Source organism: Dendropsophus ebraccatus, chromosome 2 (assembly GCF_027789765.1).
Source record: "Dendropsophus ebraccatus isolate aDenEbr1 chromosome 2, aDenEbr1.pat, whole genome shotgun sequence".
In the NCBI taxonomy this organism is placed as follows: Eukaryota; Metazoa; Chordata; class Amphibia; order Anura; family Hylidae; genus Dendropsophus; species Dendropsophus ebraccatus.
This window is the reverse complement of record NC_091455.1, coordinates 179,903,197-179,928,678: the sequence shown is the minus strand read 5'-3', so window position 1 is coordinate 179,928,678 and position 25,482 is coordinate 179,903,197. Positions and strand designations below refer to the sequence as shown.

At 41.2% G+C, this 25,482-nt stretch overlaps 1 protein-coding gene across 1 annotated transcript in view; it reads right to left on the bottom strand.

The window, feature by feature from the left end:
* The window catches only part of DNAH11 (dynein axonemal heavy chain 11), a 178,787-nt gene that overhangs the window by 26,389 nt on the left and 126,916 nt on the right, over nt 1–25,482 (bottom strand). The window contains exons 59-67 of the mRNA XM_069959712.1: nt 22,829–22,972; nt 21,158–21,340; nt 20,692–20,793; nt 19,996–20,130; nt 15,813–15,986; nt 14,259–14,494; nt 11,386–11,508; nt 757–961; nt 440–604 (exon numbers count right to left, since the gene is read on the bottom strand). Coding sequence (XP_069815813.1) covers nt 440–604; nt 757–961; nt 11,386–11,508; nt 14,259–14,494; nt 15,813–15,986; nt 19,996–20,130; nt 20,692–20,793; nt 21,158–21,340; nt 22,829–22,972 — 1,467 coding nt within the window. The remainder of the gene's footprint in view (nt 1–439; nt 605–756; nt 962–11,385; nt 11,509–14,258; nt 14,495–15,812; nt 15,987–19,995; nt 20,131–20,691; nt 20,794–21,157; nt 21,341–22,828; nt 22,973–25,482) is intronic.

Sequence of the window (25,482 nt, the reverse complement as noted above, 5' to 3'; positions counted from 1 at the left end):
TGCCGCTAAAAGTTTTTCACCCGCTTCCTTCAGAGACATGGAGGAGTGGCTCTAAGTTGTGATCAATGCATTCAGGTTAAAACACGCCTGCACGCAGTGTCTAGTAGCTGCACAGTGTCTCCGATGTTGCGGAAACACTGAGTCAACCTTGAGTCAATACTGCTCCCCGCCCCACCAGCCTTAATAATAGATCTCTCCCCGGTTGGATATAGGGATAGATCTATCAGTAAAGGTCGGCAGGGCAGACAGAAGCCACCATGAACTGCCCCAATGACTCGTGGTTCAGGCAGCATTAAAGTGATTACAAGTTCCATTTAATATCAGACCATACCTACTGCCATTGATCACAAATATTACTTGGACAACCCATAACCCGCCTCCATGTGTTTTGTATCTTTATGATGTTTTTATTATTTATACAACTAAGATATAGATGTACCTTGAGCTGGATTTCTGCAGCTGTGGTTTTAGTCGATTCAAGTTTCTCCACCAGTTCCATGTCACCCAAAAAGTTTCCTTCTGCTGCGGACAGACGGATCAACAGCTCATCCTCCAGCCGCTTCAGTTCTATCTTGAATTCATTTTGCTGCTTTGTTAGCATAGACTGAGGACATGAGAAAATAAATAATAGTAATCATGTAGGAGGACCTTAAACATGAGATAGATAGATAGATAGATAGATAGATAGATAGATAGATTACATTAACCAAGGAGGGTTACCCACTAACCTCTAAACCCTAATCTTCACTACATTACCTTGAAGTTCTCCAGATCTGGTCTTTCAATGCTGACCACATCAGCCAGTAGCTGATCCTCAAGGCCGTCTGTAGTGACTGTGAAGTTGATAAGGGTGGTTTGAGCTTGGAGCTCCGGCTTATAATGTGGATTTGCAAGCTTTGTATGGAGGAGTAATCGGAAGTTTCTGCTGTATTCACATTCTTTGTCTCCTATCTTTATATATCTGTTGAGTGAAACCATGTAAACAAGATTCATACTATATAAATCCTACAAATATTGTGCACACCAAATAAATATACTATAAGTCCAGAAGTAATAAATATTAATCCCTTTATTCGCTAAAAAAATATATATAAGGACATACAATTTTAAAAAAGGTAAGATATGCAGAAAAATGGCACCGGTAAACCACAGATAACACCTGGACCAGAAAATATCAGAAAAATCTGGGTAAACAGCTACACTAAATACATGTAAAGTGCTTGTGCAAAAATATTTTGTATACTCAATACAGTCAATAGAGTGTAGTCTGAATATGTAAACATCCAATAAATGCCCAGCTTCCAAAAGTGCAAATAGCAAAGTGCTCAATATACCTATTGTCCGGTGGTCTATAGTGGCTCCCTCTCCCCAACGCACGTTTCGCGTAGCAGCTTAATCACGGGGCTGATAAATACTGGCTGCCCACCGGTATTTATATGTACGGGGATCCTCCCCCCATCTCCGGACGCTTCCGCCAAGCGTCTGACGTCACCGCGCCGATGACGCAACGCCGATCCGTCTAACTGTCCCCCCGCACGTGACCGGTCACGTGAGAGGAGTAGGCTGGACTTCAAGGCAGCGCGTTGCCATGGAAGTCGAGACGCAGCTCGCACAGGGTTCAGCGTCCGATGGGGAGGTGATTGCATAAATACATGCGGTGACTACATGGAAGCTGCGCATTTTAACCAGGAGGACTACTCCACTGGAGCAGCATAAAACACGTATATATATACATAATACAAGTTAGCATAAGGGATACTAGGCTGACATTGGTCTCATCCATAAGAAAACAATTCATAACAAGTTGTGTGTTTACAATGTGCATATGTGCCTGCGTGTACAAAGATATACATATATAGTGCCATGATAATTAAAGTATACAATAGAAATTATATATCTAAAGTGTGCTAGAATATGCTATTATATAAGTCATACCAGTGCTTAAAAATTAAATATTAAAATTAAATATCCATGATTAAATATAAAATTAAATATCCATGATTAAAGTGCATGTGATCATATAATATAGAATGTGACAAGACTAAATTGTGTAAATCATATTAATGTGCGTTATGTAATAGTGATGTGTCCAGGAAAAACGTGACCACTGCACAAAAAAGCATTAGTGAACATAAAACACACTCCCCATACTGACCTCCTACCACCCCACCCACCCTAATGCACCCTCTATACCCATGTCATCCCCCCTTACCAATGCCCCTACCCTCCCCACTCGCAAACCCTCCCCCCTCTTGTTACCCCCCTATAATATACTATTACCCCACCAAACCATATCTTACCTTTTTTTAAATTGTATGTAAATTGTTCGAATAAAGGAATTAATATTTATTACTTCTGGACTTATAGTATATTTATTTGGTGTGCACAATATTTGTAGGATTTATGTGGTTTGTTAGAGCCGCACCATTGATTTAGAATTTGGTCATATAGGATTTATAAGATTCATACTATGTAGATATTGAAATAGGTTATTGAAAACAATCCTAATACCCAATACCAGATCATGCTGATTTGATTTTTAGAATGCTTCAGACCTCCCCCCACAACACTAAGAAAGCTGGAGCCAGCTATTGGAAGTTAACAGCCAGCATTCTAATTTGCATACTTTTTCCCAGGAAGCATTGCTTCTCCCCAATGAGGAACATTACCTCCCACTCATAGATTCAAAATACATTTTCTCACTCTTTGAAAATTACTTTGCAGTTTTTCACTCACTAGTTATATATGAGAAAAACACTGTAATCAGGGAATGAAATTTCACCCTGTGTGTAATAGCTGTCTTCAAGTATATGTATCCCATATTAGATATGCACAATCATTGCACATCCTCATCTAATATAATTATTTGTATTGTTACAATAATGTGAATATAATATCACTAGACAGTTATGTATTCCTAAACACTTCAGAGTATATAATGACCTTCAGTGACTGCTTATTGTTAATGAATGACACTAAACATGTGGGACATATAAAGACATTGCTTGGTTGCTCTTCTGTTACTTTATGGGTCTATGGGTGTATTATTAATTAGTCTGATGCTTAATAGCGATTAGAAGACAACTATTCTGGATATCAAAAATCTTTTTAGTATTTTGCAGCAAAGTTGGCACAATATATATTTTTATGCTTATTATTTATAGTATAATTTGTATATTCTGAGATCCTTGACTTTCTTACCAGCTAAGTCAAGACCTAACCTTCAAAATGTAAGTTGTAGAGAAACTCATGTGGTATGCTTAAAGGTTATGGACACTGTTGCACTAAGTTTTATTGTTCATTTGTTTCCCCAATTCAAAAAAAACTTTTTCAAATAGTCTTCATTAAACATTCCTACCATTTAGCTGCTTCTCAGTGAAAGATATGTTAAATCTGTCAGATGGACTTTTTGATCCTTCAATGTTAGAGATAGTTGAAGAGAGGGGGTTACACACCAGCTTAGATTGTCAATAAAGGGAAAGAATTCTTGGAGATCAGTTCACACATGCTGTAGATTGAGAAGAGAGCAGATACAATGCAGTGTGCAGGGGAGGTTTATATAGGCTGTGTGAGAAAATAGAGCTCACATAGAGACTGTATAAGTGAAACTAAACAAAATATTTAAAAAAAAAAGGTCTATGACGAAAGTAGTTTCTTGCACCATAAAGCAGAAAAAAGAGTGACTTTTAAAGAAATTCATATATGCTCTAAATATTAGTTTCTAATTAAAATCAGATGCTGACACATATTCATAATTTCTAAATTTGTTTCAAATTTTCTGATTATATTTTTTTTTATATTTTATTTACATTTATTATTTTTTTTATTCTATACTTTGAACATTACTATGGGGCAGCCCTTTTGTTTAAGCTGCAGGCATCAGCATTTAGTGCTATGCTTTACAGCAGCCGTATATACCACAGAAACTGGAGTGGAGTCATCTACTTCTATGGGAGTGTTTTGGGCATACTCTATGACCTGCAGGCATTGGTCGGTCCTTTGTTATCTTAATATACAGATTGTAATCTTAGTTTTGATATTGAGGAGATGTCTACTGGGAAGTTATCTGTGCAGAATATTTTTACTGCTCCAAATGTTAAAATGTTGTTGTATCAGAAATATAGCACTCATGAATGAAAAACATAAAGGAGTTCTCCAAGACCCAAAAAATGCTACAGTTTCATTTTACCAGAAACAGCGCCACACTTATCCATATGCCGAGTCCGGTATTGCAATTACATAGATGCAATAATACGTGCTTTCTATGGACAAGAGTGAAACTGCCATGATTATTTCTAATCTTGCATAATCCCTTGCAATTTCTGTAGTCACCTCTCCATTATGAAAGCAATGTGAATATTGCCATTTAGTAATGTGAAAAGCAGTATAAAATTATACCATATGAATACATTTACATATATTAAAACACCGTAAACCTTTTCTCTTCTAACGCGTAAAACTTCAGGCCTATTTAATACAGCCCATGAAGGTAAAGTTACAGACTATCAGGTAGCCGCAGAGAGCCGCTTTTACTATTCTCTAAAAATCCTTTACAGATCAGTCACGTAATATGCAAGTAAGAACATTTGCTTTGGAATGGATACAATTCAATAAATATTTCCAGCTACGCGTTCCTCTGTCAATTGATATCATAAGACATATTTTATTTTAAATTAGTAGTGTCTAAAGCGCAGTAGATTTAATTATTTGTAATTGCCTAGTTGTTGTCAGTATGTGGCCATTTTATGACACCGGAGTCTACAGTGTGGGTCAGGTTCAACTGTATATCTTTTCAACACAGAATTAATGTACTATTGATAGAACCATTACTGGAACCAAATTAAAGTCTGAGCTGATGGATTGGTCCGCAGGGTGCTGTCAGACATGAAAGGAGTAATTAGTATTCATTACTTCATACTCCACAACATTCCAATTATTAATGAACTTCAACTGTTGGACTGCACCAAATATATCACAACCATCTATTTAGCCATTATTTCAAAGGTGGAATTTATATCTTGGCAAGCCATTAAGAAAGATCCAAAACTGTGATATTGTATATCGGATATTACTAGGAGTTGTGTAGGATGTGCATAGGGAAATAGATATTTCATGTTGTAAAACATGAAATTTAAAGATCATGTAAAGGAAAATGTAACCGCCACCATCAGCTTCTGTAAATGTAAATGTGACTTATTAAATAGCTTGGGTGAAACCTTAAAAAAATCCATATTTTTTGCATTGTTTTATTGTAAAAATATACACTAACACGTGATGTTTTATAGAATTTAAATTATATTAGGCAATTCGGAAATATTTTACTTGAATATTCCCCTATCTTTAAAAGGATGATGTGGGAGCAGAAAATGTTTCATATTTGGCTGTAAGTGCAAAAAAAGAAAAAAAAAAAAAAAGGTCATACTCACCTGCCCTGATCCCCTGCAGCTGTTCCACTGCTGCCTGGTCTCTTCTCTTCACTGACTGAGTAGGCAATTCCTGGCAGCAAAGTGTCAAAGAAACCAGGAAGCAGCAGTGATGAGCAGGAATCGGGGAGCAGGGAGTATAAATAATTTTTTATGTATACAGCACCTGCTACCTCTGCACCCCATATAATTACTGTATACCCCTGCTTTAAACAGTTCTAAATTTTATCAGTCAGGTGACCCGAGTGTTGTGTCTTTTAATGTGAAATTAGGCGGATGCAAAACATATTAAACATTTATTTAAGCTTTTCAATTTTAACCATTTATACCTAAACAAGATAGTAGCTTAAAAGAGGTTTTGGTTAGACTATCAATGTCAGATTTATGGAGGTCAACTCTAGACATCCAGCTGATCATCTGGTCATAGAGTGCTCCAGCCCCTTCATTGCTTAATAGGGACAGCTCCTATCATGACTGTGCACGCCTGCGGGGGTGGTGGTCACTGACCGCCACAGTGTGGACTTAGTGTAGGGACCCATGTGTATCAGATACCTGCACGCGGTACATGGGGCAGTGTGGCTTGATCAATACATACACAAAATTCTGATGTTTTTTATGCAGCCGAGAGGCACTAGTGTCAGCCATAGGTGTGAGGTGCAGCACCCTTTTCTCTCCTGTTTTGCATATTATTTAAAGCAGTTGTAATAATGTCAAACTCCTTAAGGAGATTGACCACTTTATCACTGACTTTATAAGAGTACCATGCTTCTCCCTCTGCATTCGCAACAGGCATGTATAGGAACAGTGGGAGATGCCAAAGGGAGGAGCATAGTCATATGGACAGGGATGCTGTATTCAAGGTAGATCGGGTTGGGGCAGCACAGAGGCAGGGCTTCTCCTTTAACAAAAACGGAGCACAACGGTAGGGAGTGTATGAAAGCCAATAACACACCATTACAGATAAAGCACTTGTTTTATTTCCCTGACATACTTCAATGTGACAATTGTGTAGGTACTAGGGATGCACGATGCACCAAAAAAATCGATTCTACTATCGATTTTCGGTGCATATTTTCGGTTCGATACCAGGATTTCCTGGTATTTGACACTTCATGATAAGCCGCGCAACAGCATGGCTTATCAAAGAGTATACAGCAAAAGACATGGCAGGCAGCAAGCTGAGTGCCTGTCATGTCCTCTGTGTGTCCCCCCTGCTGTCACCTCCTCTGTCCACCCACCCACCGTCCCTCCCTCACATAAATTCAAATAGCCGGCACACAGCGATTGCATGTGCCGGCTTTTTACCTGTATACATGCCGCTATCATTCAATAGTGTTGGTATTACAGCCTGTCCTATACATGAATTGAATGAGTTGCAACAGCCTCTTTAATTATCTTTTGTAAAAAGTAAATGCTTATGTAACTACAGTGGTACCTTGGTTTAAAAGTAACTTGGTTTAAGTGCAATTTGCAGGAAGACCTCACAGTTTTTCAAAATTGTAACTTGGTTTAAGAGCTCCCTGTGCTTGGTGGGAGGGTCATGGTCTGCATAGCGGGGTCTACAGCCCTGTACTCTGACCCAGGAAGTCTCCCTCACCTTCCAAATCATAGAAGATCCCCCTCAGGCTGGGGATAGCATCAGGGGACAGGACTGTGGAGGTAATCTCTTCATAGCTGTAACCCCTCTCTCCCCGGGCAGAGAGTGCTGCATGTATGTGCCCACATCGGCCTTGCTCATTCCTTCATGCTCCCTGCAGTCTCTGTCAGCCCTGATTGGTCCATGCTAAACACATTGCTTCCTTATTGCTCTCATGTGACCACACAGACCTCTGGCAGCAGCCCTGCTTCTCTATTCTAGCCTGTTGTACTACTCGACTGCATTATGGGGATCTGCAGTTCCATCCTGTATCTACAAACTGCTGCTGTGTTATCAGGTGTATGCAGTTACTATACATTATACTCCACATGCTGATTGCTATACTGTACAGTAACTTATAATATGACACATTCAGCTATTTATAATTGTTTGTTTCATCTGTTCTACATGTTATTCAGAATATAAAACCATTATTTTTGGGGGTGTGGAACCAATTTTTTCATTAATGATCTTGTAGAGGGGCTACAGAGTGGAATCTCCACTTTTGCAGATGATACTAAACTGGGTAGAGTAATCAGCACAGAGGAGGATAATATCATATTACAGAGGGATTTGGAGAAGCTAGAGGCTTGGGCGATGAAATGGCAAATGAAGTTTAATGTGGATAAATGTAAGGTTATGCATTTGGGCCGTAGAAATAATAAGTACAGTCATGTGCTAAATAATAAAACACTGGGTAAAACTACTTCCAAAAAGGACCTGGGGGTATTGGTTGACAGTAAACTCAACTTTAGTGATCAGTGCCAGGCAGCAGCTGCCAAGGCAAATAAAATAATGGGATGCATCAAAAGAGGTATAGAGGCTAAGGATGAGAACATAGTTTTGCCTCTTCATAAATCACTGGTCAGACCACACATGGAATACTGTGTACAGTTTTGGGCACCGGTATATAAGAAGGACACAGCTGAACTGGAGCGGGTGCAGAGGAGGGCAACAAAGGTCATTAAGGGAATGGGTTGGTTACAGTACCAGGACAGGTTATCAAGCTTGGGGTTATTTACGCTAGAAAAAAGACATCTTAGGGGCAATCTGATCACAATGTACAAATATATGAATGGACAGTACAGAGGTCTTTGTAGTGGTTTTTTTACTCCTAGGTCTGTAACCATGACAAGAGGGCATCCTCTACGTCTAGAGGAAAGAAGATTTCACCATCAGTATCGACGTGGGTTCTTTACTGTACGAGCGGTAAGACTGCGGAACTCTCTGCCACATGATGTTGTCATGGCCGATTCATTAAGTTCAAGGGAGGCCTTGATACTTTTCTTGAAAAACCTAATATTACAAGTTATGGGCATTAGATTTCTGGTGATACATTGGTCTGGGGATTGTTCTGGTTGCCATTGGAGTCGGGGGAGAGTTTTCTCCCTGTGGTGGGATGGTTGTTGTCTGCCTTGTGAGGCTTTTTGCCTTCCCTGGATTAACGCAGTAGGGTTTCCCTAGGTTGAACCTGATAGACTCTTGTCTTCTTTCAGCCTTGTTTACTATGTTACTAATTGCCTGTATATCAGTGATTTCTTATGGGAAAATTTGCTTTGGTTTAAGAGTAGATTTGTATTACAAGTACAGTCCCGGAACGAATTATACTTGTAATCCAAGACACCACTGTATTGGTATTAAGGTCACTAGAGCATAGCAAATTTCTTATGGAGTCTCCATTTTTCTTTGCTGTCTTAATTTTTCACTGGCGTTTAAGCTTTATATAAGTGCTATTATGCCACCAGGTGGTGCAGGTATAAGGGAAGAGAAAGTTTCTTCAATTTCCTTTTGGTGTTTTCAAAAGGGAAAAAAAAAATCTACCGCTTTCTATGTAAGTTTTTAACTTGATAGATTACGGTGTTGTAGGCTCAGTCACATGTCTGGAAGTACCAGCAACATAGTAATCCACATTTATGCCGTCCTCATGCCAGGGATTAGAAAAATGTAGTGCTTTTGTCTATAAACAGCCCTACCCCTGCCATGAGTTGGTGCGGGTATTGCAATAATTACAATTACAAAACAGCTGCAATATAAAACACAGAGAAATGGCGCTCTCTGTTCTCTAAGTGGTCGCCGCATGCCTCCCAGCACTGAACTCAGACATTTGGTGGCCCCATAGAGAATGAATGCAGTGCACCATTCATTGTGGCGTGACTTGTGATCAGTGGGACTGACAGGAATCGAGTGGAGTAGATGGGAAAAGCTCTTTTTACGCATCATCACATTGAAAATGCACTAACCAAAATGGATGACAATCATCTTCCTATACACTTCCTATATCACCATACTTCTAAATAAACACTAACTTTAGTAGATCATACAATTTTCAGGGTCTCAAAAGTCAGTTGCATAGGGTCAAAGAGAGTGCAGTATTCTATTTTACAGTGCTAACGCAGGTTGGATCTGCAGGACCATGTTTGGTCAACACAAGAAAATTATTGGCATTTACTTTCTGAATGATAAACAAGAAAAAAAATCTTTGAGCTATAGGCTTCACATATGGGAAACGATTTTCTACATTAAAGGACAACTCCCACAAAAATTTTTTTTTGCTCATTTAACACACATTACAAAGTTATATAACTTTGTAATGTGGTTAAATACCCGGCCTGGCCCCCTTCCCCCACTTTCGGACCCCCGACCCCCCACCCCGGAAGTTAAAGAATGTATACATTACCTATTACGATCGTCACGGTCCTCTTCTCCGGGGCGGCATCTGGTGACGACGACGTCAGAGCCGAGGGGCGGTCCGGGTCTTCTTCCTCCTCGGCGTCTTCATGCAAAGTGAATGGGGATGAAAAGGCTGCTGGTGCACATGCGCACCAGCAGCCTTTTCATTGGCTGGAGCGCATCACATGGCTTCCAGCTTGCTCAGCCCTGATTGGCTGAGCTTGCTGGAAGCCATGTGATGCGCTCCAGCCAATGAAAAGGCTGCCGGTGCGCAAGCGCACTGGCAGCCTTTTCCATCCCCTGGACCCGGAAGTCGGAGACATCGCTGGATGGCGGACGGCGGCGACGGGAGGCGGATGGCGGGCGAATAGAGTGGCGATCGTCACCGGAGAGATGGTGAGTATGGTGTCTGTGTGTGTCTGTGTTTTTTTTTTTGGGGGGGGGTCCCGCGGGAGTTGTCCTTTAAGCTGGTTCCTACTCTTTCTAAGAGTGCTAACTGATCTGTTTTAGAGAAGATTTTCATTGAGCTGATATGTCTTTCCTGAAGAAAAATTCTACACGTTAGGCTGGGTTCACACTACGTTTTTACAATCCGTTTTTTTTCATCCGTTTTTTTTTTTTAAACAGATGGAAAAAACAGATGCATGTGTGTACATCTGTTTTGATCGGTTTTTCCATTGACTTCCATTATAAAAAAAAACAGATCAAAACGGATGCTTTCTTTTTTGACGGACACAAAAATAAGGTCGACCACGTTTTGTGTCTGTCAAAAAAAACTGATCCGTTTTGATCGGCTTTGTTTGTAATAGAAGTCAATGGAAAAGCTGATCAAAACGGATGCATCCGTTTTTTTCATCCGTTTTTTGCAAAAAAAAACAGATTGCAAAAACGGATTGCAAAAACGTAGTGTGAACCCAGCCTTAGACAAAAGACATCTTAACCTGCTTTAGTTGGTTTCGCTGACTGTAATGTCTATGGGGACCTCCTGACTCCCCTCAACATGATATCAGGGGAGATAAAGGTCTGGAATGTTGGATTTCAACAACTTGATCCTTTTGTTCTCTGAGAGATAAGCTGACTTAAGCTGTTTAGCAGGAAATTACCCTTTCCTCTCGCCATAGACAATACATTGCGAGTGATAGCTGTCAGCTGTATATGCATTCCAGCAGTCTTATACAGCACTGTACCGTATGCGAAGCCTCACCAGTGCTAAACTCACCAGGTACAACCCACCATCCACCCTCGCAAAAACGTTCAGATACCGAGCAAAGTTTGAATTCTGAACGTTACTTCCAGTTAAATTTCGTTAGAATACCGCGGTATTACAGTACTTCAAGACTGGAAAAGTGTTTGAGAATCGAGCACGAGTTTGAGAACCAAAGCAAACTTTCCTTGAAAATACAGTTTTAGTTCCAAGCATATTGAGAACCGAGGTACCACTGTAATTTCCTTTTATTAGTCTCAGGTAGGATTCATGAAGAATATTTATCTATTAAACATTATTTTGTGTCTTCTCTGTGACCTGTGTAATTGACGCAATATGAAAAATCTGAGTAACCATCATCATTACCAAAACTTTACCAGATTTTGGAAAAATGAGCAAAATTATCATTAACAATGCAGTAGCTGATCTATCATTCTTCTTCTCAAACTTACCGTCCCCTTTTAATAGTGTTTCTTCCCATAAGAGGGTCAAGTACAGGATCAATGGTTTCATCCAGATTTTCAATTAATACGATATCCCCCGATGCCAAAGCATTTTCAATTATATTCAAATAACTGGAAAAGAGAAAAATAAAAGTAGAAGTAAATTAAAATAAATTTAAACTAAACTGCACATGTTCAGTATTTTTTTCATTCCTCCCGCTCCAACTGTACAATCTGCAAAAAATTATGGATTGGGCATCTGTAGTGCATCTGTATTTCCGTTTTTTAGAAACACAAACTTTAAACATGTGACTAATGACTCATCCTTATTTTTTTACGGAAATACGGATGCCAAAAGGTTACAATCTGTAGAAATTAGCGGGTCCCTTGAGTTCTATGAGAATCCGCAAAAAAATCTGGGTCCGCACTAGGATTGGTGTGTGTCCTTGTAATCTACTGATCGTGTGAATAGCCCAATAGACATCAATGTGCACTAACTCGAGTATAGAAATACGGCTCCGTAGATTACGGGACGTGTGAAAAGGCCTTAGACTAATTTTATGAGCTGTGTGAAAAATAGGTTTCAAAGATGTGTGTCACTTTAACACACTGGACAAAATCTGTGAAAAATTGTGAAAATTAACGTGTACATGTCACTAAAAACTTTTTTTTTTTTCCATTTTCTTTTCTTGTCCCTACTACATATGAAAAGGATTTTTTGTGACAGGTTTTCTTCAAATCAATAAATCTGTTCGGTTGCCTTGGGTGTCAACCTCTTTTTTAAGAGGTTATCGTAGTTGTTATCGTCATGAATGTTTATGCTATGGTGCTACAATAGGTTCTATAACTAATGCTACAATAGGTTCTATATCCATTTGCTGTGCTATTATTATATGGTGAAACTGGACCACAATTTACGGTACATTGGAAAGTCTTATGTGCATAGTATACTATTACGTACAGTATGATAAAAATCAAGAAAACAAACTGAACATAAGTTCTAAGTGACAGCTAAAATCTGTAACCATATACAAATGCCGATTCCCTAAGAGAAATGAACAGACGGGTGTTTCGCCAATGTAAGTTTGTGTGAACCGTGCATAAATGTTCCATTAAAATCTCACTAAAATCTATACCCTAAAAAGGGCACCTCATTTACTACGTACATACAGAGACAGATCCTCTGAACAGATAGTCATTTGTCTCTGTGCTCAGTGAATTACGTACTGATAGAGACTAATACAGCCGATGTAACATTATTTTTGTTGTCAATGGGAGTATGATGCAGAACACTAATATACTGCAATCATAAGGATAGGGGGGTTGTGTAAGGGGCATATTTCACACTGTATATTGTATACTACCAGTCATTACAATCAATATGTCATGTGTAACAAAGAAGGTCTAAAGAAGACATATTATAATCCTCATTACAATGGTCACTGAATTACATAAGCGATACCTGATGGCCCTGGGATGCAGTGTGTTTATACTGTGCTGCAAACTAGGAATTTTCAATTGTAAAGACATTTGGAAAATATCAAAAATATATCCATCATTCGGTTTAAGCATTTATGTATTAGAGGAGATGTATGCAATCTATGGGTCTATATCCTGAAATATAACACATAAGGCCCTATTACATGAAACGATTATCGTCCGTATTTGTCCCGTGTAAGAAGACAATGATCAGCCGACATGTACGATGTTGGCTGATTTTTATCTGTCGTTATCTTTCAACATGTTGAAAGACAAACGACTAAAATAGCAATGATCTGCTTCTGTTGATCCCTGTAACAGGAGCGGGGGCAGCAGATTGCTGCTTCCTTCTATGGGCTGCCCTGATGATCTAGCGATCACCCGGGCAGCCCCCGCGCCTCTTACCTGCTCGATACTAACGCATGTAATAGCGCTGGCAGCCAGCAGGGAACAAGGAGCAAGCGAGCGCTCACAGCCCTCATTTGCTCCTCTGCATCGCCCTGTGTAATAAGGGCTTTAGTCCCAATGGGCAGGCAGGGGGTGCGGTCTCCTACCACGCCTCATTTATCATGATTTACGCCCGCTTGCAGGTGTAATTCATGATCCAAGTCTACACCTGTAGATTTGGTGTCCTGGGCATTCACTGTGCGCCTCCGAGTGAATTCAGCCCCCCCATAGTGTAGAGAAGGCAGACAGGTTTGATTGCACATTGTAAGTATTAAGCCCAGAATCACTCTCCCCCTCTCCTGCGCATAAGCACTAGCTAAGCCCCACCCACACTTCCTGTGTTCTGTCTTGGTGCCTCTGCTACAAGAGAGGGGCTAAGCTTTACAACAGTAAACAGCAAACTGCAGGGAAGTGAGACTCCTAGTGGCCAAGACTTTAGAGCTATTTTTCAAGGGTAAGGAGTCATTTTTGTTAAATGAAATTATTTACAAATATGTTACAAATTACACTGGTTATTATATGGAGGGAAGTTGTAACAACAGTGAATTGTGCCAGAGACAAAACAGCCAACTGATCGGAATTGCCTAACAAACCGCGCATACAGTAACCACACTTATCCTACAGTCACTATCCAGGTGTCACAGATTTTTGGGAGTATGAAGAATAGATATCCGCCCGGCAAGAGCTAACATGGCTTACACCAAGACAGCATACTCTGGAGTAGAACCGTCAAAGCTCACAATAGAAAGGCTGCTCACATAGCCGCAGAATGGTCATCGACTTCTGAACAATTCCTTATCTCAGGCAGGAACGTGGAGAGACAAAGTAACCACAATTCTACGTGGGCATTTTGATTGCACAAACATTAAATCATATACCGGCAATGCATCTTCCAAATAAATGTATTTCTGTAAAAATAACAGCCTGTCCTCTTACATCTCGTATTACACACATACCCTTTCTGTCCTAAATTTATAACTTTTAAGGCAGCTCCATATTTATTCTTAATCCATTTGATGCCCTGTTGCTGTGGATCTATCATAAGAGGCCATCGCTCGCAGTTTATTAAAGTGGTGGCATTTTCCGTTGACATTCTGTCTCCAGGCAGACCTTCATTATTCCAGGCTGCTACCGTAGCATCATCAGTCAGCATGGCAATTGGATCCAGACCTTCAGATATTGGAATCGCAACCTGAATGGAGAAAATGCAGTTTAGTAAAACTCTGAATCTGGACCATAAAAGCAGTATGCAACAATTACAGGTATATAGTTAGTATATCAGGTCAAGTAGTTAAAGAGTTATCCGAGTATTTAAATTTTTAAATTATTAATCACAGAAAAAATAACACAGAGGGATCCAAACTGTATGTTTATGTAGTATGCTGAGCATTATGGTGCTCTCTGCTGCCACTATGGTGCTCTCTGCTCTGTTCCTGACATGGACAGAGGTTGCAGCAAAGAGCATTGTGTCAGACTGAAAAAAATACAACACTTCCTGCATGACATACAGCAGCTGATAAGTACTGGAAGACTTGAGATTTTCAACTAGAAATACTTAACAAATCTTTATATTTTTCTGACACCAGTTGATTTGACAACAATTTTTTTCTTTCTTCGGAGAACCCCTTTAGGCTGCAGTAACTCAGCACAACCACTACATAATGAACAAAGCTGAGCCTCCCAGGTCTATTATCAGTGTATATGACATGCAGCTGATCGATGGGGGTGCTGGTTATGGACACTACATTGGTTAGATATCCTGAGAATAGACTATCAATTAAAAAGTCCCAGAAAACACTTTGAAAGCGAATCTGTCAGCCGAAATGCAGGTTCAAAACTTCTGACACTGTTAGATAGCTGTTCAAGGAGATGTGGTGTGTTCTACATTGATGGTCATTGTGTCTAAAAAAAAAAATGATTTGTAAGCACATTTGTAGGTATGACCTATTGTAATTCTCAAGCAAAAGTCCCGTGCTCCGGGCGGCTGCCACATCCGCTCCTCTCCCTGTGTGCCGCGGGCGGTCTCCAGAGCCCATGTGCTGGCGTCCGGCGCTGCCATTTCAGCCCCCTCAGGCGCCTCACCTGGCCACGATCCTGCTTGCTTCTCCTCTGGCCGGTGCGCACACTGGACACATTAGATTTAAAAGGCCCGTACGCCCTTCATTGGTTATGTACTTAATAACCTGTCCCTATAAATATGCACCTGCCCTGCGGTTCCTGTCTGTGACTGCCATTCCGGTTGCAGCTGTGAGTCCTGCTGTGTTCCAGTCTGCCTACCAGCTGCACCTCGCCCGCCGCCACTAGCAAGCCAAGCTAGTGATAGTGAACTGGGGGTCGCCTGCTGCAGCAAGTCCATCCCACCTTGCAGTGGGCACTGGTGAAAACTAGCGGCCCCTTAGCCTCCGCTCCCTGGTGGTCCTTGTGTCATTGCTAGTGGTGGTACAGCGGATCCACGACTCCAGTCGTTACAAGCAGGAACACACAAAAGTTATTTTTAAAAATAATTTTACCTTCTGAGACTTGAGGAAAGGAAGCCACATTTGCTCCATTAGTTCCTGGCGATACCGCTTTGTAAATGAGCCCACGTATGATATAAATGCTGCAGTCAGCAACACGTCACCACATAAAGTCTTCTCCTGAGCTTCAAAGTTTTTGATGGACTCACTCCAACGAATATTTTCAGACTAGAAAAAAAAAATTATTGCAAATGAGTGGCTTATTGTAGCCACAAAATACATGTCTGATTTCTTTATTATTACACTATGTAAACACATATAACCTTAACCCCATAATGACACAGCCGAAATGGCTTAAATGACCAGGCCAATTTTCATTCTTGCATTTTTGTTTTTTCCTTCTCGCCTCCTAAGGGTCAGTTCACACTGAAGAGTCAGTGCCAAAATTCCTAGCGGAATCCCCATTGCGGGCTACGCTCTGAATCCTGCCTGCCTCAGCGCTTCAATGTAAGGTATAGGGTGCCTCGGCTCTCCGCGACTCTCTGCTCTCACCTCTCCCTCTCCAGTGCTGGTATCCCGCTCCGGTCCCAGACACTCCTGGGTCTAAGTGGGGACCTGGTTCGTGATGTTTTGGGCCTGCTCAGCCAGTCAGCAGCCGAGATGGGACCCCGCTATGGCCGCTGACTGGCTGAGCCGACCTGAAACATCACGTCCCAGGTCCCACTCAGACCCAGAAGTGTCCGGAACCGGGAAACCAGAACTGTGGGATACCAGCACTGGAGGGCTGACAGCTGTCAGTGGTGACCAAACCAAGTTTAAGGCACTGACAGTCAATGACTGGCTAGGTGGGTATTTCCGGCTATTTTATTTGAAAATAAAGATGGGACTAGTTGTGATCAGCAGGAATACAGTGAGCATAAAGCAAGACTAGGTGTTCTTCTAAAAAAATATTATAGTTTTATTTATTTTAAATATATTTTTGGCTAAAAAAAAACATAGGCTGTATCCATATTTTCCAGGACTCCCTAGCCTGCTTAAGGTTTGCTTATCTCTACTTATGTTATAGCCATAGTTTTTGTTTTTTTTTTTAAATCAGTTCTGCATATTTTTACTTCCATGGAAACCACTTTAGGTAACAAGGAAAGTGTGTTCACAGCAAATACTCTCCATAAAGACTATAATACTAGTTTTATCTATAGCTATCGTTTCACATTATTATATGCAATCTCGCTTTTAGGCTCAAATGAGTTTCATTAAGGCAATATCAATAGCGGTTTGGTACGCTTCACAGGCAATTAAAACCTCAGGAAGGAACGGAGATTCTGAGATATAAAATATTCCGAGCTTCAGAAGTTGCTGCATCCGAAGTAATCAGGATGTTATTAGGAGCCAATAAGTAAATTCTGCCACTTTAACTTATCACCTACTGTGCAGAAAACTCAGTTCATTTCGAAGGGGGGAAAAAAAAACCTTGTAACATCCATTCTGAGAATTTTGCTTGTGAGTAACTTCTAAACAACAATGAAAATCCTTTCTTTAATCTCCGAGAGAAAACTTGAAGATTCACTAAACATGGAATGATCATCTATTTGAATCTTCAATAATTTCAACATACCATCCATGCATCATAAATCAAAGGTGACATTGGCTAACAAGCGTTTAAGTGTAGGAACATGCAGTGTAATACATTTCCAGACAGTTAAAAATCACTATAATCTCATCCTAATGTATTATAGATTGCTTGTAATGTCATCTTGGCTAAGATGACCCATTTCTAATTTTTAACAGCTGCTCGGCTTAGGAGTTAGTTAATGATTAAATATAAAGTGCCTGAATTATTCGACTGATTTATCAGCTTCCAGGTCTGCGCGATAAGGAGGAAATAACCTTCTGGATATCGTTCTTCATGCGCTCTAATTAAAGCTTGTTTGTTCCGAGTGTAAATAGATCTCACTTCTTAACTCATTTATAGGTTACTTCATTACTAGCTATAAAAGTTCTATGGAAAAGACTCAAAACAGCTAAAACTAAAATAAACCAGGTATATTGTAACTTAAAGAGATGTCCCATATGGACAGCCCCTTTAAATCACAGAGGATGGGGCGTCCTCCTTGGTACCTCCTTAGTGAGTCGAGGCATAAAGTCAATGCAGCTCCCAGGCTGGCAAAGTCTCAGTCTGACCAAATATTACAGATACAGTTGTTAGTCATACTAGGACTATTGAGGCAATATTTCTGTCATCCGGTCACTGAGATTTTCCTCCTTATCTCTTCCTTTAGCTCTAGCTGGCAGTCAGTCACAATGAGAAACCTCCTCCTTATCTCAGTATATTTCAGTCAGTATTTTGGTCCTCATATTGCAGCCAAAACCAGGAGTGGATTGAAAACACAGAAAGGCTCTGTTCACACATTGTTGAAATTGAATGGCTGGCCGCCATTTAACGGCACATATTTGCTGTTATTTAAAAACAACGGCTGTTGTATTGAAATAATGGCAGTTCTTTACCGTTATATGGCGGCCATCCACTCAATTTCACCATTGTGTGAACAGATCCTTTCTGTGTTTTAAATCCACTCCTGGTTAAGGTTGCAAAATACTGACCAAAATACTGACTGAAGTATACTCTGTGTCAACCCAGGCTAAGCTCACACAGCGTAAAAGTACGGCCGTTGTTGCAATCGGCAACAACAGCCGTACTTTGTGCGACTAGACGCAAACAACTGACATAAAAACCCTGTCAGTTCACACTATGAAGCGAGTGGCGCTGGCCGCTTGCTTCATAGTGTGCAGTGAGAAGTTCTGATGTGGACGCACAGGGATGCGCCCGCATCAGAACTTTGTGGCCGGAATGATCATCTGGCCTGAACTGAAGTACCGTCCGGGATGATCTTTGCAGAGACCGGCCATTCCGTGAACCGGCCGGGTCACGGAGCGGCCGGTCTGATCGCCGTGCCCGCTAATTAGCTAATCGGAGGCAGCTGTCAAAGTTGACAGCTGCCTCCGATTACCAGAGGCAACCTTTCCCTGGGGTCTAGTGGGGGAGATCACTCCTCCGGGACGTTGCAGTTGCAGCAGCCGGAAGTAAACGAGTGCCTATCTCATGGATCTCTGCAGCATATCTATGCTGCAGAGATCTCTATGAGAGATCAATGCACTTATACTAGAAGTCCCCTAGGGGGGCTTCTAGTATAAGTGTAAAAAAAAAAGTGTTGTTTACAGTAAAAAGCCCCCTCCCCCAATAAAAGTCTGAATCACCCCCCTTTTCCCAGGTTTTAAATAAAAGTAAACAATTAAATAAATAAATAAAGTTGTTTGGTATCACCGCGTGCGTAACCGCCCGAACTATTAATTAATCACATTCCTGATCTCGCACGGTAAACGGCGTCAGCGCAAAAAAATCCCAAAGTGCAAAATTGCGCATTTTTGGTCGCATCAAATCCAGAAAAAATGTAATAAAAAGCGATCAAAAAGTCGTATATGCGCAATCAAGATACCGATAGAAAGAACACATCATGGCGCAAAAAATGACACCTGACACAGCCCCATAGACCAAAGGATAAAAGCGCTATAAGCATGGGAATAGAGCGATTTTAAGGAACGTATATTTGTTAACAATGGTTTGAATTTTTTATAGGCCATCAGATACAATATAAGTTATACATGTTATATATCGTTTTAATCGTAACGACTTGAGGAACATGCAACACAAGTCAGTTTTACCCCAGGGCGAATGGCGTAAAAGCACAGTTCCTCCAAATAAAAGAAATGCGTTTTTTTTTTCAATTTCACCACACTTTGAATTTTTTTCTGGTTTCGTTGTGTACCAAATGCAAAAATTCAGCCTGTCATTGCAAAGTACAATTAGTGACGCAAAAAATAAGGGCTCATGTGGGTTTCTAGGTGGAAAAATGCAAGTGCTATGGCCTTTTAAACACAAGGAGGAAAAAACGAAAACGCAAAAACGAAAATGGGCCCCGTCCTTAAGGGGTTAAAGCAATACCGATGTCACACAGGGGGTGGGCTAGATTTAGAAAGAAAGTATAAAAAAATCTGAGCGGATATTCAAAAATCCGAATCCGATCGGACTCGGATTTTTGGAAAAATCCAAACCGAATCCTATACCGGCCGAATCGGTTCGCTCATCAGTATACATTTCATCAAAATTATACCACAAATACAAATGACTCACAAAACCATGTGATAGTACAGTAAGATAGGATGTAAAGACTTTTCTAACCTCGAGTCCCTTGACAAGTCTGTTGGCCAGTTCTATGGTGTTGTTTGTACGATTCACCTCTTCTTGGCACCTGAGTTTCTCACCCGTTGCTTTCTCGAAAGACTGAGTCAGCCTTTTCAAATTGTTGTCCAAGTCCTTTAAATATATACATGTATGCTTGTTAAATATGTGAATTTGGAATACATCTATACATGTCTTAGATGCCCATGTCATACCAACATTTTTTAAATAAAATTAAAGATTCCATGGGTTAATGTCCACTCACCAGTGTTTGGCTGAGTGGACATTTACTTTATTTCTTTCAGACTGTCTTGTATCTGCTCTCCTCTCTATCTACAGCAGGAATAGGGAGCTTTCGGCCCTCCAGCTGTTGCACAACTATAATTCCCATCTTTCCTGGACAGCCAAAGCTAAAGCTGTCTTCCAAGGAGCTGTCTTCAAAGGATTCTCTACCCCCTGTCTAAAATCCCAGGTAGTGTGTAATTCTTCTTCCCCTCTCTGTTGCCATTGCTAACACGCAGAGGGCAGGAAATTTGTCATACCGATTTATCTTTAGCAGCTAAATGGTAGGAAATTTCTAAAAAGCTGTGCATCACGTAAAGGTGCTAGTTTACAGATCACTTTTTATCTCACTACTGTATCAGTCTTTTAAATAATAACGTGACATTTTAAAATATTATATCAAAATAAACTTACTTGAAGCTTTTTACGAATTGCATCAAGTTTTTCAGTCGCTCCTTTGAGGTCATCATTGGCTTGAGATAATGCTCTGCGTTTGGGCTCAACCTCACAATATACCTAAAAAAAAAATTAAGCAAAGTTTTACATTTAGATCATGTTACAGCCTCTCATTTCACAGGGTACACACAAAAGAGAGACAAACACCTATTAAACACTCTAGGCCTATAGATGGCTAATGGATGGCATCCACCTACAGTATGTCACCTGCCACCACCACCAGGGAATATGATGAGCCGAGAGAAGTGTTAAAGCAGGACATATCTCTATGTAAATCATAGTAAGTAATATATAAAAATTTAAAAGGTGTTGCCCTATAGATTACATTGTCTTCTTGCAGGTACTGGATTGTATGAAAATAACTATAAGCAACACCATTTTTTTTACATAAAGGGGGAATTAGATTGTACTAGCAAAGAATTACCTCATAGTATTTCACTATGTTGATGACCCAAGCACAGAGACCAGCTGCTGCAAATGACTTTAAGCGAATCAAGTCCGGGTTGAATTCCGTGTCCTTTAGGTATTGCTCCTTCACCACTTTCAGACAGTTATCATGAATATGCTCCTTGTCATAATTCACTAATGCTTGTAAAAAGTCATCAGCCTATATTGACAAAAATAATCATATCCGATAAGATAGGCTTAGAATAAAATGTACAACACGTATTAGAGAACAAAGGGTTGGACAGCCTAGTCAACCAACCAACATTTTGTTACTTCTTGCTGCTTAGATTTTGTTGCCTATTAAAGAGGTACTCCAGCGAAAAAAAGTATTTCTTATAAATCAGCTGGTTTTGGAAAGTTATATTCATTTGTAAATTACTTTTATTTCATAATCTCTAGTCTTCCAGTACTTATCCAGTGCTTTTTGTCCTACAGGAAGTTGTATATTCTTCATAGTCCAGACCAGTTGTAAATCCCCATAGAAAAACCTCTACAGCTCTGGACAGTTACTGACATGGACAGAGGTGGCAGCAAAGAGCACCGTGTCAGACTGCAAAGAATATACAACTTTCTGCAGGACATACAGCAGCTGATAAGAATGGGAAGACTAGAGATTCCTAAATAGAAGAAAATGACAAATCTCTAACTTTCTGAAACTAGTTGATTTGAAAGGATTTTTCTTTGCCAAAGTACCCCTTCATGCCCATCAGCTGTCCATCTCAAACACAGACACTTGAACTAGGACCACCTAGTTCACCTTTCACTTTGGTTTCAAAGTGGGTAAAGAAGATGGAGTACCTAGAGAAACCCACAAAACACATAAACAACATATAAACTCCATGCAGATGAAGGTTAATCAAACTCATGAACCCAGTGCAATTTATAACTGAGCTATTGTTCTCATCCAGGTTACTTACTGGTAGGTACAAAAAATGTATTAGACCCTGGGTCACAGACAGAGCTACTACAAACCGTAATAAATCTACAAGAGGGGGACTCTACACAGGGGATTCAATAAGATACATATGCAGGATAATGAAAAGGGGAAAATACAAATGAATATACATAATTTATTGAGCAAACAACATTTTTAAAAAAATTGTCTGGGAGTGCTTTTAAAAAAAAAAAAAAAAAAATCAGCAGCCATACTCACCTACCCCGATTTCCTGCAGTTGCCATTCTAATGCAGGAACTGCCTACCTTGACTGAGGCAGGTGACTGCTGTGGTCAGCGATTGGCTGAGCAGGCAGTTTTTGCAGAGACAGCACACTACGGGAAGAATAAAGTATAGAGCAGCAAGGACTGGGAGCCGTTGTTACTGCAGCGATGGAGGATTGTGGCAGGTGAGTATGGTTGCTTTATATTTTTAAAGTACAACCCAAACAAATATAAAACAAAAAAGTGTTATTAGAATTGGTTGATATAAACGCCTGTCTATCTACAGATGTAGCCAGCCTCATCACGTTAAGATATTGTATTGCACTTCTTGTGTCAGGTTACACAAACCTACATTTAACATTACTCCTCAATTACTGGGATGTCCCTACGCAAGACATTGCTGTGACAGGTTAACACATGCAAGAAAACCATGGCTAAATCTGTATATGTACTAAGTCCTGAAAAGTTATACGTATGCCAAAAACATTACCTTTCCCATAAAAGTCTTGCATGCTCTCCAGCTCCGATCTTTAGGTATCCTGCCTCGGGGGGCCAGCAGCACCATTACAGCTGCCGTAACATTAATCACAGCAGGTGGTGGGTTAGGGAAGGTTTTAAGCTCGGTAAGGTTCACCTGTGAGGCAACAATATATATTCTTAGTATTTAGACGTTGGCACTACATAGTGATATATGATGCAGTTATTGTATTGATAAATATCATCTCTGTATGTGTGTAAACCTTGGTTTGAATCTTTTTTTTTTTTTTTTTTATAGTTTTTTTTTCTCTAACAGCAACCCAGGCAAAAACATTTACAAAAAATTCTCAAGAATATACCTCTTAAGGGTAGCTTCACACACACCGTATTGCAGCAGATTTTATGCTGCGGATCCAGTACGTGTGAATGTACCCTTAGGCCATGTTCACACAACAAATGTTTAGCATAAATCACAGCCTTTTTTGTAATTTGAAACAACGGCCGTGATTTATGCTAAACATACCCTGTATTTCAATTAATGGAATCCCGGCCGGAGCGTATACACACAGTATACGCTCCGGCCGGGATTCCTTCTGGCCACCCGTAAAAATCACATGTAGTTTTCTGCTGCCGCTATTCATTGAATAGCAGCCGCACAGACCTGTCAGTCCACACAGTGGAGTGTGCGGCTCCGGCTGCATGCTCCATTGTGTGCAGCGGTGAATTGGGATGCAGGCGCCAGGGCCGTTTCTAGAGGCCGCCTGGCCGCCCGCCCCATCAGCTGCCCAGATCGCCGCCACCCCGCCCGGCATGCGCCTCCCGGGCCGGTCCCTCCAGGGAGTCGGATCTAGTACAGTGAGCTTCCGGCACAGGCAGCCTGCCACACACCTGACCGGAAGCTCACCGCTGTAGCCCCGAAGCACCCGGACTTCTCCTCTCTTCTGTTTGGCAGTGGACATGTGATGTGATCACATGACCACCACAGAGGAGAGAAGTCCGGGCGCTGCGGGGCTACAGCGGTGAGCTTCCGGACAGGTGTGTGGCAGGCTGCCTGTGCCGGAAGCTCACTGTACTTGCAAGATCAGCTGCCAGAGGGAGACGCTGCTGCAGGATCCAGGAGAGGTGAGTGTATTTTTTTTTTCTTCTCATAATTGCTGCAATGTGGGGGCTACAAAGGGGCCAATAGTATGGAAGGCTACACGGGGGGAGGGCTATACTGTGGGGGCTATTCGGATGGGGGGCTACTCGGGGGGAGGGCTATACTATGGGGGCTACTTGGGGGGAGGCATATACTTTGGGGGGCTAGGCTATACTTTGGGGGTCTACACGAGGGGAGGGCATTACTATAGGGGGCTACACAGTGGGTCTATACTATGGGGGGCTACACGGGGGAGGGCTATCCTGTATGGGGCTATTACTATCGGTACTGCACAGGGGGATTAGTACTATGGGGGGGAGCACAGGGGGGATTATTACTATAAGGGGGAGCACTGGGGGGATTATTACTATGGGGGGAACACTGGGGGATTATTACTATTGGGGGCAAAGCGGGGATTATTACTATGGGGGGAGCACAGGGGGATTATAATTATGGGGGAAGCACAGGGGGTATTATTACTATGGGGATAGAGCACAGGGGGGATTATTACTATGGGGCAGAGCACAGAGGGGATTATTACTATGCGGATAGAGCACAGGGGGATTATTACTATGGGGGGAGCGCAGGGGGGATTATTACTATGGGGGGAAGCACAGGGGGATTATTACTATATGGGGGCACAGCAGGGGATCCTACATGCAGGGGGCAACCCACATAGCTACTGACTTCACTGCACATGACACAAAAAAGTGGAAGTTGTTGTAAAAGTACGGAGCCTAAGATGTTTGTCTGGCAGGTTCAGAAGAGATGAATTGTAGCTGGAAGAAATCATCATGGAGGCCTGGACTGGATGGAGAGGAAAAGAGAAGTGACGCCTCAGATCCAAGAAGACGTCACCTGTGAGTCACGGAATTACTTTTCTTTTTGGAAGGGGGGGGGGGGGGGGGTTAGCAAGATTCGCCCTGTAGTACAAATTACCTAGAAACGGCCCAGGCAGGCGCGCCCGTATTCACCAGAAATGATGATCATCTGGATGATCCGGATGATCTTCAGTAACACCAGCCGAGATGATCTCCAGCAACACCAGCCGTTCTGTGACCCAGCCTGGTCATAGAACGGCTGGTGTTATGTACAATGTGAACATAGCTTTATAGGGTGCGTTCACACGTACAGGATCCGCAGCAGATTTGATGCTGTGTTTTTAGTTACATTAATAACAAATCTGCTGCGGATCCTGTACATGTGAAGGCACCATCACAATAGTTTACTAATTAAGTTTCACAATAAACGCATTTGATTATTTTAGAGAGTTGGTATAAAAGAATGCCAGTGTTATAATCCGTAGATATTTGTCTAGTAAAATAGATACAGCGTGCCGTGATTCCAGAAGTGGGTTTTTGTGGAATATTTTCAATATCTCTTTTCCCCGTGTCCACATGCCTTCAAGACAATTTCTGTTTAGCTTACATACGTTCTCCAGCCTCTGTATCAGTAGTATTATATGCTACATTTGCTACAATCTGCAAAAACAGAGGGGGTGGGGCCTATGCGGCGATGACATCACAGAG